Source organism: Acromyrmex echinatior, chromosome 7 (genome assembly GCF_024713525.1).
Source record: "Acromyrmex echinatior isolate Ae372 chromosome 7, ASM2471352v2, whole genome shotgun sequence".
In the NCBI taxonomy this organism is placed as follows: Eukaryota; Metazoa; Arthropoda; class Insecta; order Hymenoptera; family Formicidae; genus Acromyrmex; species Acromyrmex echinatior.
Window position 1 is genome coordinate 685,959 of NC_141858.1, and position 21,303 is coordinate 707,261.

General features: G+C 31.5%; 1 protein-coding gene across 3 annotated transcripts in view; it reads right to left on the reverse strand.

The window, feature by feature from the left end:
* ND-42 (NADH dehydrogenase (ubiquinone) subunit ND-42) overlaps positions 1–16,953 on the reverse strand; it is a 44,062-nt gene extending 27,109 nt beyond the window's left edge. Inside the window, exons 1-3 of one of the 3 annotated variants that reach the window (XM_087408044.1) lie at positions 16,666–16,949; positions 12,982–13,140; positions 9–650 (exon numbers count right to left, since the gene is read on the reverse strand). In XM_087408044.1, coding sequence (XP_087264170.1) covers positions 9–650; positions 12,982–13,140; positions 16,666–16,734 — 870 coding nt within the window. In that variant the 5' untranslated portion in view covers positions 16,735–16,949. Of the gene's footprint in view, positions 1–8; positions 651–12,981; positions 13,141–16,665 lie in introns of all 3 variants that reach the window. The other 2 variants (XM_087408045.1, XM_011052643.2) reach the window with 2 other exon arrangements.
* Between the last annotated feature and the right edge of the window lie 4,350 nt (positions 16,954–21,303).

The following is a 21,303-nucleotide window of genomic DNA, read 5'->3' on the forward strand; positions in this document are numbered from 1 at the left end:
GAAATTACCATAACTGTATCCACAGGTAAGTCCAAATAAATGATTAAATGAGGTCTCAACATCTGTAACTTGGCGATATTTACGATATCATTGTAAAATTTTAATACCTCTGAACGCATGTAACCAGCGTTTGTCATCGCTTTCGCGAATACATAATCGGTATAGAAAGAACGGTTGAGCACCACACCTTGGCCAGTCGAGAGCAAATGAAGTAGAGCAGTGATGTACTGATCAAATTTAAATTGAAAATAATGAAATTGAAACATAGGCACATTGGGATGATACGGATTTGTCAGAAATTTCTGCACGTCACACGATTGTGAGCCCACAGACAATCTGTCGTCCAGTGTACGTATATCGTATCCATACTCATTTATATAATACTCATCGAAGGTCGGCGGTGGTAGATAGACCATCTCAAATTCCTCTGCCAACTTCGCGGCCACCTTAGATTTTCCTGCAGCAATCGGACCCTCGACGACGATCACCTTGGAATTTTCATCGCAACGATCAACCATCGGATCAAACAACTGCGACCAAAATCCATATTTCTTATGCAGATAATCAAACGGTGGGAGCTGTCGGCGATTCACTCGTTTCGCTTTTTGTGTAATGAAGGCCAATTGCATCATATTGCTGATAGCTGTTACCTGTATCCACAGAAATTAGAAGTGACATTTCATTCTGACAGAATTTGTATTCATATAGGAGATGAGGCATCTAACTTACACATCTCGAAAAATTTATAAATTATAAGTTATACGAAAAATTGTTATATGTACCTATACAAAAGTTGCATAACTTCAAGGAGATCACTACATAATGTACAAGTTTCTTTTATAAGTAAAAGCGCTTAAAAATGTCAAGGTCAACTTTGTTTACTTTTTAATAACATTTAATACATTAATACATTTTTTTGTCACTATTAAAGTGTCCAGTAAATGAGAATAAATTGAAATGGATAAAAATGAATTTATGTCAACATTTCCGAATTCGCGCTTATGATTTTTCAAATCTATTTGAATCCATGAATACACATGAATTCAATATGATGAATAATATCTTAATTCATTTCAATAAAAAAATAATATATTAGGTGTTGGAATTAATTCGTAGCGTTTTACAAGAGATGGGAAGTACTTTCATTAATGTATTTTTTAATGCTCATGTGAAATAAATAACATTCTTTCATTAAAAACGCTACGAATTAATTCCAACACCTAATAATACGAACATAAATCATCCAAATTCAACATGATGAATAGCACATTTCCTATTTCTATCCCTTTCAGTCTAAAAATACTTATGTCGTAAATATAAGTTAGCCATGAATACATCCCAGTTCAAAATTATGAACAAGGATAGTCTTATTTGAATTCACTTCGATTAAAAAAAATTTCAACATAATTTGTATAAGCGGTAAATACATCACAGTTCAAAATTATGAAAATATACACTTTTGTTTAAATAAAAAAAGTTATGACGAAAATATGTAAGTCCTGAATATATATCAGAGTATAGTATTGAATAGGAACATTCCTGTTTCAATCGAAATGAATATAAAAATATTGTAATATTAGTAAAGAAGGAATTATAAATATTGTTGTAAAATCAAAAGAATATTTACAGGGAATTTATTTTCAAGTCGTCGTTTTATTTTCTATCCATTTCATGAACAGAAACGAATTTATGTGTACTCAGATATCGAAATGGGACCAACGACATTCGAAAGAGAATCGTTTGTATCCGATTCTCTTCCGAATGCCATTGGTTCCATTTCGATATCTTTAAAAATGACCGACTTCTCCTCTTGAGCATATTTCTGAAATTTTGAAATCGCTATATCTCCGTATCCTTTGAGGTACAAATGAAAGTAAAAGGAGTACAAACGATTCTCTTTCGAATGCCGTTGGTCCCATTTCGATATCTTGAAAATTGGCTAATTTCCCAATATGGCGAAAATTTGAAAAGCACTGTATCTCCGAACCCTTTAATTTAATTTAATTTAATTTGCAAAGCTATATGAAAAAGACTACATGTTAACAGAGTAATAGACATAAAGTATGATACAATAGACTATAGATTAACATAAACATAAGTAAATAGACAATAGAAGCTTGCAAATGGCAGAATTGCTGTTACAAAGCCTACCAGTAACAAAACCAGAATAAGACAACAATACAATAAGAGGTAAACCCTTTGAGGTACAAACGAAAATAAAAAAAATACAAACGGGTACAAACGATTCTCTTTCAAATGGCATAAATAAAATTTAAAAAATCTTAAAGTTGCGCGCTGGCCATTTTTTATTTTTCACTTTTTGTTTAACTGTTTGAAGTACAAACGAAATAATGATCGGTACGAACAAGTACAAACGAAGTACAAACGCCCTACGGTATTAATTTTTATTTTTGATAAAGTTGAGCGCTAAGTTCACATCGTGTGCCTGTCTTGTTTATAATTCGATTCATGCAAATAATTCAATAAATATTTTCTTGTAATTATAAACTATTTTTCGTAAATTAAAGAAATTTTATATATGTTTAAGTTATTATTTTAGTTTTATTATTGATATATTTCATATTCAACAGATGCACATACAAATATTTTTTTTGGGATAAAGAAAAATTTTTAATACTTTTTAATATTAAATTTTTAACACTTAAATTTTTTTATTGTAGTAATAAAATTTGAAATTTATTACAATAGTATTAGCAGTTATTATTCGACATAATATTATTATCTTTGATTAGAATATACTTGATTCTCATGAAAATAGAAATTTGAATATTATATTTTTACTTAATAAAATTTTCTAAAAATAATGCACAACTCATTTGCGAATTAGAGATTTTATTACCAAATAGATTTAAAAGCTAGTTATACATGAAATGGAACTATGTATTCCTTGTAATTCCGAATAACATATTTTGAAATTATATTGTCTATGTGCTAATATCCTTTCATAAGTAGAATGAATTAGAATGGATTACACTATATCGTTAATTTTTAAATGTTGAAAATTATAATCGTAATTAATTTTAATATGTCATTGATATCTACGTACTATTAACAAGTCAGGGTGTGCACGACTGCTTAGAAATTTTTATTTTAAATTACGATTATATAGTAGACAATACAGGCGCGTCAAGTATGCTGCTGCTGGAGATCTTGCTCATTTTTAATTTTTTATCTCTACGATTTTCTACTTGTCGATATAAAAATCCCTTTTCAGTTTACGCGCCTCTTATTTCACGCTATTTATTGCATTTCGTTTTCTCATTTTAATGTGTTATACTTAATACACTTCAAATGTCATCCGTACTTTGTAATACATTATATTTAATTGTGAGAAATTATTCCATAAAACACTGTCTTAAAAGATGTTCAAAGAACGTCTACATCATAAGGATGCCTTCAAGATATCGCTAGAACTATATTCTATGGACTTTTTAAATAGAGATACTCGAAATATTATTTTGATTTCGCTTTTTTTTATGGTATTATCTTTGGTATCTTTTTTCTGCGAAATATATTTGACGCCGTTTTTAATTCTTTTCCGGTAGATTTCACGAATTTTTGCTAAGTATTATTTTCATTATCATTTTCATATATTTACAAAATGATTTGATGTTAAGATATTGCAAAATATATTATACTTGATACTTTTTTTTACATTTTTAAAGTTCTTTTCCGGTTGATTTCACGAATTTTCGTTAAATTCTTTTTTAATAATAATACACTGTATATTTGTATTTAAATAATAATATTATAATAATGATAAGGGTATTAATAAAAATTAATATTATATAATAAAAATAGGGCTACGAGCCAAGGAAGCTTCATGCTAAATTATCATAAAACAAAATAGTTAATTTTAACAAACGTTTCGACCCTAATTGGATTATTTTCAATGTTAACCTTAATATAATACAATATAAAAATCTAACAATCATTGAATAACAATCACAACATGTAATCTAATCTAAAAACTGACATCTAATAATATAAAAGTTTAAACGTGATGTATGTACATCTATCATTGTAGACGGTTATGAAAATTTCTCAAAAAAAATGTGAATACGCCAAAGCAACATTACTTGGTATAAGAAACTGATAATGTAGATACATAATAAATACTTGGTGGTCGTCAATGATTCTTGTACACTAGTTCTTACAAAGCGCAGTCGCAAAAGTTTGGAGTTATAGAAAATTGAAAAACCCATGAAACGCAATGTTTCAGTCTAAAATCATAATTACAAATTAAGATTCAAATATGTCTAATGATATACCGTTATAAAATTAAAACTAGATTTCATAATTATCTATATAAAGTTGTATTATATTATATATCAACAAATTAAAAGGATGTAATAAAGTTTCAAAATAAATTAATAACAAAATTAAACAGTTAAAATTATATATTGAACAGTCAGAATATAAAATAAAATAAAAAGTATCTGATAACTATGAATAGTGAACTATTCAGAAGTAACACTGGGCAAAATGGAAAATTGAGATGTTCTAATGACAAGAACTCTGATCTCTTCGAAAGACAAATTATTTCTGATACCGTGTAACAATTAGACAAGCGAGTGAAACTGTGAAATGGGAAAAAATGAAAAGAGGATCTAAAGAGATATTAGGAAGAGGATAGCGAATATTGGAATATAGGTAGATACATGTTGAATAAGGATTCTGTATCAGTTTGCTTATTCAAACCTTGTGCCTGTCATTTTATATATATATACCATTTCTGATATTAATCTTTTATTGTAAGATGGTCTGCATTTAATGTTTTAACTTCTTTCCAATCGAAATTATTGATTAAATTTGATATGGTGGTTTGAAATGATCAAAGAAAAATGTTTTTCAATTGATATCTGAAGAATGCTCATGCACTCTTGTATATAGGCGTCTTTTCGTTTGACTGACTCGCATCACAATCTAAACATGAGATCTTATAAACTACATCTTGGTGTGCTAAAAGATCTAAGCGATCCTTGCCTACTTTAATAAATTTATTCAAAATATTAGGAATCGTGAAGACTGTTTTTAAGTTAATATTTGATGCTATTGGTAAAAAACTTTCTGAAATTGATATCAGAAAGTTTTTTACCAGTAGCATCAAAGACGCTTTAGCGTTATTTGTGTCACTGTATCCTTTTTTACATATAAAGAACATTATAGATAGAATGACACAAATAGTGTCTTCGCAAACGCAGTCACATTCTGTGATAGTAATGTGTTTAGTGATAGTAATAGCGATTGGGTTAACGGTTTCCGAGATACGAGTCATTTGATAGGTAGTCGAAATTTTTCTAAGTCGAAAAATTTTTTAAGAGTTCCAGTAGTTCTGATTAGAATTCTGTGTAGTTCTCGACGAGCTCTATCGAAAAGTATTAGGTGAAAAAGCGTTTGACCAACGGTTTTCAAGATACGCGGCATATAATATAAGTCAACAAAAATTTTTTTAAGAGTTCCAGTAGTTCTGATTAGAGTTCTGGGCAATTCTCGACGAGTTCTATCAAAAAGCATTAAATAAAAATGCGATTGGATGGCTACAAAAGAGATATGTGCTTTTGCAACCAATTTTTCAAATTTCGTTTTAAGTACATATCTCTTTTATTTTGGAGTCTGTGTTAATTTTAATCGCATAGAACTCTTCGAAATAAATGAAATAACAATTAACGTGTAACAGAACTATTATATAAAAAAATTTTCTTTCAAAAATTTTTTATTTTTTTATAAATTTTGTTATGTATCAAAATTATTTTTTATGCATCAGGAATTTTAGGTATTCACGAAATGTAGTTATTGAACCGCTCAGAACTATTCGATCTCGATTTTCGATAAGAAATTAGCACCCCATTTTTTAAAAATTATTTATAAATAGTTATTGAGCGGAACTCTTGTCATAAAAAACTTGTTATAGAGAACTCTTCGTCTCATCAAAAGGAAACGGGATTCTAATTAGAACTACGGAATTTCAATGTTAGGGTGCTAACTTCACAGACACCTGAAATTGATCTTATTATATATAAGGAATTGTAAAATATTTATTCTTAAAATTTTACGTTTATTAGTGATAGGATTATCAAATTATGAAGACTCCTTACTAATCACAAAGAAAATAGATAAAATATAATAATTAAATTAATATAATAATATAATAATTATTGAAATTAAAACAAACAATGTGGATATAATATAAAATTGTTTATTAAATCCGCTAAAGTTTCCGTAAGTATTATGGAGGTGGCTCACTGGAATGAATTAGTATTGTAGGTATTATAATTATAAAATTAATTTGTCTCTGAAGATGACTCAAAAATGAGTCGAAACATATAAGCGAGTTATTTATTATAATAAAGAGTTTTGTGTTGTATCCACATTGTTTGTTTTGCGCAACAATTACCACGCCTCTTAGTGCTCTTTTATCTATTTTCTTGCTGTAAAAATAAAAGGAAGTGGATTATTAGCCATTATCCAACAAGATTTCAATAGTCTATAAAATTTTTTTGTTGATAACAAGGGTGTGACAATAAAACTATTTTATCCATCATTCCAAACACTATTCCTCTTTTATGACCATTAGGATGAGAATGAAAATTTAAAAATCTTACTGAAAATGATGGTTTGCGATACTGATCAAAAATAATTTTGTTATTATTTAAAATTTAAAAAAATATCCAAAAAACTAATTGAATTGTCATTACCCTCATTAACCTCTATAATAAACCGTAGTCTTGCATGTAATGAATTAAAAACTGATAAAACTTCATCCAAAAATTCAAATGGAGCAATAAAAAGAATTGTGTCGTCAACATATCTATAATACATCGATAGCCGTATAGAGTCTATCTAAAGCTTGCTCTTCAAGATCTTCTAGGACAATGTTAGCTATGATAGAAGATAGAGAGGATCCCATTGGTATTCCAAATATTTTTATAGAAATTATCATTGAAAGAAAAAAATGTAGAATGAAGAATCAACCGAATGGCAATTAAAAATTCTTCTTCAAATATCTTCGTATTACCACATTATATAATTCCAACTCCCTCCAATGTTAAATCTGTAGGGACGTTAGTAAAAAGTGAAACAACATCAAGAGGCTAACACACAATTATCCTCAAACAGTTTTCCATTTAGTTTACTAACTAGCTGAAAGCTATTTGTCACTTGGCTAAGAATCTCCGGAATCCTTTTTTTAATGATATTATGAAGATAAAGAAATAGAAGGACTGTTAAGATGACACAATTAATCTCAATGGATTATTCTACTTATGGACCTTCGGTAGGCCGTAAACTCTAAAAATTATCGTCAGTGATTAAAATTGATCGGTATGTATGATCATCTATATATTAATTTTTTTTCCATCAAGTAGGAAGACTGCGTACTTCAGTAGTAAGTTTCTTCGTCGGATCCCTCTCTATAACCTGATACGTATAGTGTCTGAAAGTATCAAATCCATTTTTTGACTGTAAATATCCCTATCCATAACAACCGTAACATTGCCCTTATCCGCCTTGGTGAAAATCAAATTGGGTTGTTTTCTAACAAATATATATATATTTTTGTGATCTTCAGCCAATTAAAAAACAACTTATTATTCAAGTTGCACGAAAGATTATTGTCGGAAAGTTTATGTAAAATTGGAATAGATTGATTTCTAACAAAATTGGCAATGTTATTCGGACGGCCAACAATATTATTCTCAATTAATAAATTCAACCAAAATCCTATCTTTTTCATTCGGTGTTAATGGTAAAACAAATCGTTCTCCTAATTGCAATAGACATTTTACCTCATAAGGAATCTCTGTATTATTTAAGTTAATAAATTTCTCATGAAATCTATCTGAAGATGATTCAATGCTAAACTCGCAGACACACTAACATTAACAATCTCATCAGATACAAGATCTTTATCATTGGATAATGAAGTAATTTTTAAATCTGTACGTTCAAATGACACTGGAAGGTGTGCGAATCATCCTTCGGAACCAAACACGAATAAGTGGTAAGTTGGATTTTAGATTTGGTGACCTCATTTCTTTTGTCTAATAACCAAATAATTTTGTTATAAATTTTTTTTTCTCATTCGTCCAAAACAGATCAATTTCTTTCTTGATGACAAAAAAAGGAATTTTCTACATCAAAAGATAATATATCAGAATAATTTCAGCACTTAAAAATTTCTTTTCTTATAAAATATAAATTTTCATAAGCATCTCTGAGTTCCAATCTCAAAATAGCTCTCACATTGTTATGTTGGATTTTTGTCAGTCATTTGTAAGAATTATCTTTGTATAAAAAAATATTTTGTTTAACGATTCCATTCAAGTGTGAAAACCGAAATATATCCTAATAAATCTAAAAAAATTATGTAACACATTGTTTCGCCCGCGTGTATTAAAAATAATATAAAAACAAAAGCTTAAATAATTTATAAAATTAATATAATAAAAATAGAGCTACAAGCCAAGCAATGTCAAATTATCATAAAATCTCAATGCTAAATTATCATAAAACAAAACAGTTAATTTTAATAAACGTTTTGACTAATTGGATTATTTTCAATGTTAACCTTAATATAATAATTATAATATAAAAATCAAACAATCATTCGAATAATAATCACAACACAAAACATAATCTAATCTAAAAATTGACATCTAATAATATAAAAGTTTAAACGCCGTGTATGTACATTTATCATTGTAGACGCGGTTATGAAAATCTCTCAATAAAAATATGAATGCACCAAAGCAGCATTACTTGGTATAAGAAATTGATAATGTAGATGTATAATAAACGCTTGGTGGTCGTCAATGGTTCTTGTATACTGGTTCTTACAAAGCGCAGTTTGGAGTTATTAGAAAATTGAAAAACCAATGAAACGCAATGTTTAGTCTAAAATCATAATTACAATAGTCCATAAAAATAATAATTTAACAAAATTAAAAATAAAAATAAATATGCATATATGTCGTGTAATATAATAAATTGTCAAATTATAAAACAAATATTCGAAGTTATGGAGAACAAATAAAATTATAAAAATAATTTCTGGATCTAAAGATATACAGTTATAAAATTAAAGCTAATTATGGAGAAACACTTATAAAATTAAGATACAAATAAGTAAATAAATGATATATCGTTATAAAATTAAAACTAGATTTCATAATTATTTATATAAAATTGTATTATATATCAACAAATTAAAAGGATGTAATAAAGTTTCAAAATAAATTATTAATAAAAACGTTAAAATTATACATTGAATAGAATATAAAACAAAATAAAAAGTGGTAAAAAATAGTACCTGATAACTAATAGTAAACTATTCGGAAGTAACATTGGACGAAATGGAAAATTGTGATTTAGATTTTTTAGCACACCAAAATGCAGTTTAAAAGATCTCATGTTTGGATTGTGATGCGAGTTACGTCGACCAAACGACGTGTTACACAGTATAGAAATAATTTGTCTTTCGGAGAGATCAGAGATCTTGTCATCAAAACATCTCAATTTTCCATTTTGTCCAATATCATCGCAATGGTATCGCAAGAAAGCAAGAGAACCGGGTTCGACTCCCAGCCGAGGCAATATTTTTCGCAATAAGTTTATTATAGTTTTTTAAGATTAAATTTAGAAAATTTAGAGGGATTATTAATATTTCAGATTGATTGCGTTGAAAATGCGACAACCATATCGGCACGCAATTATAATTTCTGAAACTAAAATTCAATAATTTTTAATTATATAAGCGAGAATTAAAGGATACGCTGTAGCGTTTATTTTATGATATAATATTATTTCCTTCATAATATACTACAAAAATATATTTGACAGAAGACGCTACCATGTCTTCTGATAAATTGCAATTTTTAAGACTCCTGAGTAGTCGCGGTGGTTATGTTGGAATCGTGATGTCATAAACGAGAGATGACTCGATTTATGCTGCATACTATTTGTAAATAAAAACAATTTGGACAAATCTGAATGACGAGATCACTTTAAAACACTTATAAAAATAGACAAAAACTGTCTTTTTCTCCCTTGAGTCAATAAATAGCAGGTAAAGTGAGCCTATATTCAGGCAGAAATATACGGTTAACAACTGTTGAAACGAATAAAATATACGCTTTTACATATAAAATTCCAAGATAAGTGTAGTTCTGCTCATTTTTAGGACTTTCATAAGTACGAGACAAGTCACATTTTCACAATTAAACAAATATTATAATAATTAGTATGTGAATAATGGAGCAATAAATCACGTTACAAATAACAAGAGAGCATTTTCAGAACATTTGAAAAATTTACAACATTCCATACAGTTATTACGGCTAGTAGAAAGCCATTAAAACCAACAAGCTACAATAAACATCGAAGCAGCAGTTGGCAAAAGATTGCATAAATTCTCACTTTGGGAGATGTATAATATATACCCATGATATACAAAAGAGCTTATTCTCCATTTTTGCAGCATAAAATAAAAGTCTAAAGAGCAGATTCATATCGACAGCAGAAGTTTTCAATTTAAAGATTGGTCGAGATATTAAATTAGTAGGCATACGATCGGTTTATTTAAGTTAACTATTTATAAAAAACGTTAAACCTCATATTCCTGCTGTAGTAAATGCAATTAATTAAGAAAATCTGCTTCAATTATATCATGAAAAATTTAGACATCAAAATAAAAGGTACGTGATAATAATTCAAAAAGAATTGAATATCATTAATTATCGAACTCTGTGAAGATTGCATTTACAGTAAGGCCGACTTCCGTTTGGCACTAGGAAAAGAAAAAAACGGGAGAGCTCATGGCTTTACACGGATGTTTGTAGTTCATTACAAAACTTAACGTCTGAATACAGGTATTTTGTTTAAAAATGATTACACAAAATTCAGAGTCATCTACTTTCTTAAACAAAAATCTGAAGTTCCAACTAAATTGAGTCACTTCTTAGCCGAGGCAAAGACAGCAGGTCATGTTATTAAAAAATTTTAAATAACAACGGAAGTAAGTTTCAACAAGCAACAATTAAAGAGATTCTTCGGAGCGCATAACTCAGCGATTCACTATAGTATACATCACAACAGAATGATTGTAGAAGGGAAAATCATATTGTTGTGGAAACAGCTCGAACATTAATGCACTTTCACAAAGATATTCCGCAAAAACTTTGGGCTGAAATGATAAATACAGCGACACACATATTAAATCGAATCCCTTAAATATACCAGGGAAGTCTCCATATGAACTTTGGTATAGCAAGAAACCAATTATAAAGCACCTTCGTATTATATACCTTCTACCTGATATGCACATGTTCCTGTACAGTGTGGAACAAAACTAGATAAGAAAGTTGTGAAAAGAATATTAATCAGTTATAATCATGAGGAAGAATATCAAATTTGGTATGAAAAAAGGAACAAATTAATTAGATCTCGAGATATTATTTTTGGGGAAAGAAACTCTAGCTCAGAAGGTACAAGTAACCTTATAGAAATTGGAAAACCTATAAAAACCTATAAACTTATAAAAACCTATAAACTTGTAAAAACCTATAAACTTATTCCATAGTTGGAAAACCAATACTTTTATATGTAAATGAAATTTGTTTTCCTTTAAAAAAAAACTCCGAGAAGAAATCATGTTTTTGTAATGATGTTACGTTTGATGTCGATCATTATTTTATTTTAAAACTTTTTTGTTTTAAAGCTTTTTTATAACTATAATCATCCAAATGTATGAAAATTCTGATAATGAACAAAATTCCGAAAGTGAGATAATTAATCTAATTGAGGAAGATGCCAATATAATTTTCTACAAATTAAAAAGCCTTTATATGTTGTGCAATTTAAAAATAATTTTTTATTTGTTTATTGAATAAAGTGATTTAGTATTCTTCCTACAGTTATTGGTTTAATGTAAAACTTTTACAAGTACCTGTATAATTTCTACAATTATTGGGAGTACAAATTAGTTCGGTCCGTTTTCCAAAAGATGGCTCCGGCTGTTGTGAATGGTTCATAGTGACAGCTGATTTTGACGTTTTCAGAGAGGTTAGACATCTGCTAATAATATTCAGTTTATATCGCTTTGAGTTTCATACAAAAACCTTAATTTTTATTGTGTTTGAAATGTCGAATTTTGTGTTAACCAGCATTTGCGGGAGGTTCTAATTTTCTGCTGGAATTGGAAGAAAAGTGCAGCTGAAGCCCATCGAATGCTTGTCGAAGTTTATGGTGACACTGCTCCAACTGATAAATGTAGGAAATGGCCTTTCGACGTTTCAAGGATGGAGATTTCAGCGTTGAAGACAAGCCTCGCTCTGGACAGCCAAAAAAATTCGAAGACAAAAAATTAGAGGCATTATTTAAAGAAGATCAGAGTCAAACGCAAGAGGAGCTTGCAGAATTATTGGGAGTAATTCAACAAGCCGTTTCTGCACGATTGAGAGCCATGGAAATAATTCAAAAACAAGGAAATTGGGTGTCTTATGAACTGAAACCGAGAGACGTTGAAAGGCGATTTTTCACTTGCGAATAGCTGATTCAAAGACAACAAAGAAAAGGTTTTTTGCATCGGATTGTGACTGGAGATGAGAAGTGGATATTCTACGACAACCCCAAGAAAAAATACTACGCTAAGCCCGGTCAATCGTTGTCATCGACCTCAACATCAACACCAAAACCGAACATTCATGGTTCGAAGATCATACTCTGTATCTGATGGGACCAAAAGGGTGTTGTTTACTATGAGTTGTTGAAACCTGGCGATTCCATTACGGGCGATCGATATCCACAATTGATTCGTTTGAGTCGTGCATTGCGAGAAAAAAAAACGGCCGGAATACGAGCAAAGACATGATAGTTATTTTTCTTCATGATAACGCTCGACCTCATGTCGCAAAAGTCGTAAAAAAATATTTGGAAACGCTCAAATGGGATGTTTTACCGCACCCGCTGTATTCTCCGAACATTGCTCCTTCTGATTACTGATTGTTCCGAAGGATGCACCACGTCACCGGTTGACTTCTTTCGCAGAAATCGAAAATTGACTCCAAAATTGGATCGCCTCCAAAGACGAGTCATTTTTTCGAGATGAAATTCGAAAATTGCCTGAGAGATGGGAAAAAGTAGTAGTCAATACTTTAATTAATCTGTTCATTCATTTTATCTTGAAATAAATGCATTTTTGAACACAAAAAAACGGACTGAACTAATTTCTACCCAATAATACGAATCGAATTTTCTGTGAATATTTAGCATTAGCTGGGAAAGATCCTTTATCCAATAAGGCAAAAAAAATTGTATTTGGAGACACGGTAATGTCTCGGTGCTAAAACATGGCGTGAGATGCTGCTATGCTCCTTTACGCGAGCCGGTGAATTGCGTCAGATCTGATCTCAGTAACGATTGTCCCGATCAAGTTTTAAGTACTTAATCAATAGCTTACACTCCGATTGTATTTTACGTGCTTCTATTTTTTTCTCTACGTATTCTATAAGCGAAAATATTGCGACGTAAAGTCCGGATCTGTAACTTTTCAGATTCAGATACGTCATTGTCATTGTCGTCGACCACATTCCACGCATTTAGTATCCTTTTGACATTTTTACACAAGGAGCGCTAATGATATGAGCGAATGCTATGATTTGTACGATAGTGTCTCGGTCGGTTCAAAACAATAGGATCGGTAAAGTCAGTTTAAGTATTCCGATAATAATAAGTACATAATTATTGAGTTTAGCCTCCGATGTTGCAAGGCTTGTCGGATCATCTTTACTCCCCACGATCCGCGCGCCGAGCTAGCTATGGGCGTACACTTGATAGTAGTAGGCTAGGCAGAAGCGCGTATTCGATGATCTTTAGAGATTAATATTTCGTTAACCATTGCGAAAATTATAAAATAGTAGAGAACTTTCTGTCTCAGTTTAGTCCGCTCTATCCACGAGCTCTGTCAGATGAATTATAGGACACCCTATATACAAAAGATATAAAAATTTGATAAATATATAAAAAATTGATATATAAAAAATTAATCTTTTATAATTAAATAGAAAGATATCTTTCTGTGTAAAATATGCAATAATTTAGAGTAATATACAGTGAGGAACAAAATTGAACTAATGCGAGTGCTTTTGTAGAAAATAACGATTTATTTGTGTATTGTGATACAACGAAAGGAATTTATTACACATAATAATCACTTATTTTACCACAACAAAAGGTATAACAATTTTATAACATTCTATTAATTTGGTAGTTATGCAAGTTTTTTTGTGACTCAATTATGCACCGTTTCAAAAAATAATAAAAAATAACAGTTTTAAAGAAGCTGTATGCCTTTGAGGAGGACATAAGATGGTGTCATTAGTTTGACCTTGAATAGTTGCTTGAAGATCATTACCTTCAATTTCTTATATGAAACCCCTTTTATAAAACCTCCTACTTTTTGCACATTCTTGTAGCTTGCCTCGACACTATAATGGAATTATTTTTTATTAAATATTTTTCGAATTATAAAGCTTGCAAGTTATAACATCACCGGCATTAGCATTATCCAAGATGTCTGACTGCCAGCTAAAACCTCTTGAATGTTGTTCAAAATCACTTGGATAACATTTGTCAAGATCAAGGTCATTGGAGGTTGTACCGCTTATTTTCATTTTTACGTAGAAATGTAATTTTTAGTGCAAAAATGAAAATAAGAAAAATAATCTCCAATGGTTTTGATTTTGACAAATATTATCCAAGTCATGATCCTGAACAACATTAAAGAGGTTTTAGCTGTCGGTCGGACACCTTTTAATGCTAATGCCGGCGGTGCTGTAACTTACAAGTCTTATAACTCGAAAAGTACTTAATGAAAAATCCCCCTCAAAGCCATGCAACTTTTGTCTGAAACATTTTTTTTTAAGATCAAAAATAAAAACATTATTTGGGATGGAACATTAAAATGGGATGCCCTATATAATAATAATAAATATAGAATTCATGAAATAATTATTATAACATCCTCACTCAATTTACCTGATTGGGAGGCAAGGACTGTAAAAATGAAACATTTATTTAAAAAATTCACAACAATTGCTATCTTACTTGTTAAAATAAAAAAAGGAACACAATTTGTGTGCATATTACTTACTAATATAAATTATACATTTTCAACGATTCAAAGACAAATATGCAACACACGAAAGGAAACATTACTCACTCTGTTATTAAGTGATATTAATTGAGTAGAATTAAAGTTTAGATACCGTCCTGAATTCATCAATTTTTTTATACAAGTCAGTTTTTTGTACAAGTTGATTTTTTATACAGGTTGATACTTCCATTATCAATCAATGATCGGGAAACTAATGTCTAACATTCGGGAAACTAATGTCTAACTTCATCATCGCCAACTTCCATAGTAAACTTTAATCTCTCGTGATAAGCATTGAAGTATTTTAAAATTTCTCGATGCATTTTAACCACATTAAGAACAGCTTTTAATTAGTTAAAAAATTGAATGACATGGAAATAGAATTGCAACATAAATTAGTTTCTTTTGATGTGATTATTCACAATGTACTAACTGAGTTAGTGTTAAACAGCATAAGGATAGATGGCTTTCTATTTCAAAATCTACTAAAATACCTGAATGAATTCTTAGCTATGGTATCAAAATCAAGTAATTGTTTTATAAGTATTTACTTTTATACCATGAATATTGAAATAATATTAAAATTTATAAACCACAGAAAGGATAACTCAATAATCAGTTATCCTTTCTGCAGTTTATACATTTATTTGAATATTGTGGTACAAAAATGGATCCAATACTTACAAGAGAAATCACTTGATTTTGACAATCCAGTAGTTATTGTTTCAAAAATTGAGAAGCTATCTGTGCATTATGTACCAATAAAGCAGTCGTAAACTGTGCTTGGCTTGCTAAATCTTTATGTGTACAAGAATTTTTCTTTGAATATTATTTCTGCAAAGAATATATAACATAAAAATAAAAAAATTGATGTAAGTGAAAAGTAACGTAAAAACAACAAATCCATTTTTTGGATTCTCCTTGTTAAAAAAAAAACATACATTTCAATTACGCTGTATTTGTTTGGAGCAATCCCGAACAGCTTCCGAAAACAAACAATATTATAATTTACATTCAACAGGTCACCGTATTGAATCCACTATTTTGAATTCTATAATTTTTACACTGGATTTGCTTTTAGAAAATATAAAAACCTCTTGTTATATCTACCTCCAAAATTCACAATTAGCTCTGATATAGTAAGATAAAATACAAGGCACTAAGTATTCATGTTTGTCACTATAAGAAGCAATTTGCACCTTTCAATCTACATGATTGTTGACATAAAAAAATGTGTCTATTATTTTTATCGACTCTATAAATATACCAAGTTTAAATTCAGCGAATCACAGAAAGATTATTTTACTTGTGAGAACCAGTGTGTGAGAACTTAATACTACTTTCTTCAAGTATTTACTTTCTTTATAGTTTCATGGACAGATATAATGATTTTTATGATGAATTTCGTATTAATGGTTAATTACCAATATGTTCGTTTCCTAAAATGTGTTTAGATGTCAAAAATAAAAACTGTTAACGCTGTCAATACTAACCTTACATAATTGTCTAGCAAGGTTATTATATCCGAGTTTGATAATACCAATGCGAGCAAGTGATGCCATTTTATCGTTACAAGCACAACTTTAAACGGAAAGAAAATTGGAATTACTTGCTATAAATTAACGCGTGAGAAAAACATCACTGAATGTACTCTTCTCGTTTCCCAATACGAGTTCTGTTTCACTTATTTGTCTGTAACCAAAGAATAGTAACCATAGAATAAAGAATGGTCTGCTTTCTGTTCCTGCACTAGACTACTCTAGAACTCTCTTTCTCGCTTTCGACAAATATTGGGTCATCTAAAAAGTATCCGCGGTTTTTTGTCACTAGATGTGTGTTGATGGTCATATATCTAGTGACAAAGTACCGCGGATACTTTTTAGATGACCTAATATAACTATCTCACTTTAAGTTCAAAAATGTATACTTGTTCAATTACAAAAAACAGACCTCAAGAGCTGCGTTAGGAAATATTACCCGATTGTCCCTGTATCGTTTTAACCTTCTTCATCCAATATTAAATAAGAATAAGATGATACACGAGGGCATCCAGGTGATATTTCTGAATGTAGCCAAGAATGGAAGGCTAGCGACTCTCTAATCAGAGTCTGGCGGTCTCCACCTTCTCTCCGATTGGTCTAAGATTTTTCATCCATTCTATTTAAATGCATAATAAAAATAAGAAAACTCCGATTGCACACATTGCATGTTGCACACATGCATCGCTAACTGGTCATTTTTAAAATAAAATATTCTCATTGGTAAAGCATTGAAAAATTATTAAGTACCCCAGCTGATATACGTGATCAGAAACAAAAAGGTTGCAACACTTTTTTTTCGATGGATTTTGGAACGCAGCTTGCTCACCGAGTAATTGGTTCATAGATCGACAAATAAGAACCAATCGCTCAGTGAGTAAGCTATATTCCGAAACTCATCGAAAAAAAAGTGTTGCAATCTTTTTATTCATGACTGTACCGCAGTATAACAAGTAGGGACACTCGCGAAAAAATGCTGGTCCGCGCAGATATGACTGCGCAGCTTTTGTTTTGAGCCAATGAAATGCAAGATAACAGTAACGTTGTTACGTCCCAAGGTCCAACCGTTGGTAATTGATACCTGGACAAACCGGGGACCAATGGCGGGTAACAAATCGAGAGTTGCGCGTCCTTTCGGTTAAGAAGAAACCTACGGTAATCCCTTCATGAATCTTGCTGGTGGTTCGGTCCGTGGTGCGGGACACGCGGCTCAGTCTGGACTCCGGTTGGTCAGGCTCCTTGTAGGTGCTCGATGATTGGCCGGCGCTGAGTCCGCTCGTTCACACACACGATCTCCAAGTTAAACGATAAACGTATACGCGCGGCGGCGTTTATTGTAAAAGGAGAGGTTTCGTCAAATATTATTATATATACGTACTTATAATTGCTCAAAAGTAATTAGTGTATTTTATAACTTCTGCAGTTGCTACACACATATCCAGACTTATGTTATAACTAATAATTAGATGCGGTTAACTAGGAAGGTTAAATAAGATGTACCTATAATTAGATTGGATTGCTCACGCGAGTAGAATTTAGGAATTAAACTAGAAATCACGATACTCTGGAAGAGATCGTTTCTCTTCGACCAGACCTGATCCCGGGAGGTTTTGAACTAACTCCTTAAAACGCTGCTCGCGAGAGAGAGCAAGTCCTGTTTTTAGAACCCGAACGCTTTCAGGAAAAAGGTGCCCCTCCATGCTGGTAGGGCACGTGAGGTGGGGAGAAGATGTCAGGGGCGGTCCCTGCAGTTCCAGTGCCCCGTCGGTTATTGAAGTAAGGAAAAATTTGTAATTTGGCCAGGGACATTCCTGGACAAGTTTTATAAGTACCGCTGACGTGCAACGTACAGCCAGTCACAAAAAAGGTGCAATGCAATTTCTTTTTTCAAAAGAACAAGTTTATGATCACACGCATCCCATATGTATTGTATACAAAGAAAAAGACAGTTTGTAAAAGCTGTTTTAAATACATGAAAAAATAAATAAAATAAGGAAAAGTTATATTACGTGCAGTATTAACCAATGCGATAATAACGTGACTACATTATTACATATAAATAAACAATAGATTTTTAAACTTTAAATCATAAGGAATGAAGTTAACGATAGCGACAATCATTGAAAACGTTTAGAGACTCCCACTACTGGATTTTTTAATGTTAACATAGCGGATGCTTACGTGTCTGGCAACACGGAGATCAAAGGTACCGATATGAAGTCGTATCTATCTTACTAGTTATATTGTGATATGTACAATTGATCACAGAAAAATTGCAATATTTTATCTTCGATGGAATTTTTGTTGTCGATAGAAGTTTTGGAACGCAGCTTGTTCTCAAAGTGATTGGTTCTTACTCATGGATCTATAAATAAAAACCAATCGCTTGGTGAGCAAGCTATTGGGTCATCTAAAAACCGCGGATACTTTTTAGATGACCCAATATATATATATATATATATATATATATATATATATATATATATGTGTGTGTGTATTAGGTATACAAATAAATTTCCGCCGTTTGACAAAAGACGGCGCCACTAGTGAGCTATGGTTAAAATTGTCTGATGTAAAACATTATATCGTAAGGTTGGACATCTGTCAACAACATAACCTTGAAATACTAGCGATTTTGTATCAGCATCATATATTTTTTTTTGTGCGAAAATGCCGAGTTTTGAGCCGAATAAGTGTCATTTGCGGGAACTTTTTGATTTACTTCTTTAATTTGAAGAAATCTGCAGCTGAGGTTCATCGATTGCTTGTAGAAGCATATGGTGATGCTGCCTTAAGTGAGAGAAGTTGTCGTGAATGGTTTCAAAAATTTAAGAATGATGAATTTGACGTCGAAGACAAAGAACGTAGCGGAAGGCCGAAAGTGTACGAAGACGCGGAATTGGAAGCATTATTGAATGAAGATTCGTGCCAAACGCAAAAAGAACTTGCATTTACATTAGGAGCGACTCAACAAGTAATTTCACATCGTTTGAAATCATTTGGAATGATTCAAAAGCAAGGGAATTGGGTTCCATATGAACTGAAGCCGAGAAACGTTGAACGCCGATTTTCCATATGTGAAATGCTGCTTGTCAGGCATAAACGAAAGGGTTTTTTACATCGTATAGTCACTGGTGATGAAAAATGGATCCACTATGATAACCCAAAAAAGAGGAAATGAGGATCACCTGGCCATGCTTCAACATCGACAACCAAGCCGAATATTCATGGAAAAAAACTCATGTTGTGTATTTGGTGGGATCAGCTTGGTGTTGTGTATTATGAGTTGCTCAAACCGAACGAAACCGTTATTGGGGCTCTCTACCGAACACAATTGATGAGATTGAGCCGAGCACTCAAGGAAAAACGCGCCCACTACTACTCCAGGCATGACAAAATTATTCTCCTGCATGATAATGCTCGACCACATGTTGCGGCGCCGGTCAAAACCTACATGGAAACTCAATTGGGAAGTTCTACCCCACCCGCCGTATTCACCAGACATTGCCCCTTCCGATTACCATCTATTTCGATCGATGGCGCATGGCCTGTCTGAGCAGCACTTCACATCATATGAAGATATCAAAAATTGGATCGATAATTGGATAGCCTCAAAAGATGAAGCGTTCTTCCAATGGTATCCGTATGTTACCAGAAAGATGAGCAAAAGTAGTGGCTAGCGATGGACAATACTTTCAATAAAACATTATGTATCGTTCTTTCACAATAAATGCTTAATTTTTGATAAAAAACGGCGGAAAGTTATTTGTACACCTAATATATATATATATATATATATAGGGTCATCTAAAAAGTATCCGCGGTACTTTGTCACTAGATATATGACCATCAACACACATCTAGTATATATGTGTGTAAATATATATGCGTTCCTATAATAAGAATTAGGACAGAGAGAAATCTAAGAGAGGACATGATGGCCCAAAACCTGTAACCGTAAAATGCTTGTGGCTGCTGTGCCCAATGTGGCGATCTAGTGACAAAAAACCGCGGATACTTTTTAGATGACTCAATATATATATATATATCTTCACATCTCTATAATTTGTGATATATCACAATCGTTCATTTTCGACAATATGATTTTATCGACGAGACGGCGGGTGGCGAAAATGGACATTAGTGCCGCTAGTGTACGAAGATTTAGAAGCATTACAGAAAAAAGGCCCGGATAGCCATTCTCAGGTTTCTCTCTGGTGATACTTTATAGATCTAGTGACTTTATTCATGTATTGGGTCATCTAAAAAGTATCCGCGGTTTTTTGTCACTAGATCGCCACATTGGGCACAGCAGCCACAAGCATTTTACGGTTACAGGTTTTGGACCATCATGTCCTCTCTTAGATTTCTGTCTGTCCTAATTCTTATTATAGGAACACATATATATTGGATCATCTAAAAAGTATCCGCGGTACTTTGTCATTAGATATATGACCATCAACACACATCTAGTGACAAAAAACCGCGGATACTTTTTAGATGACCCAATATATATATATATATACATATAAATAATGTATAATGTACTGTATAATGTACGGTACTGTATAATATAATATACAGTACCGGCAA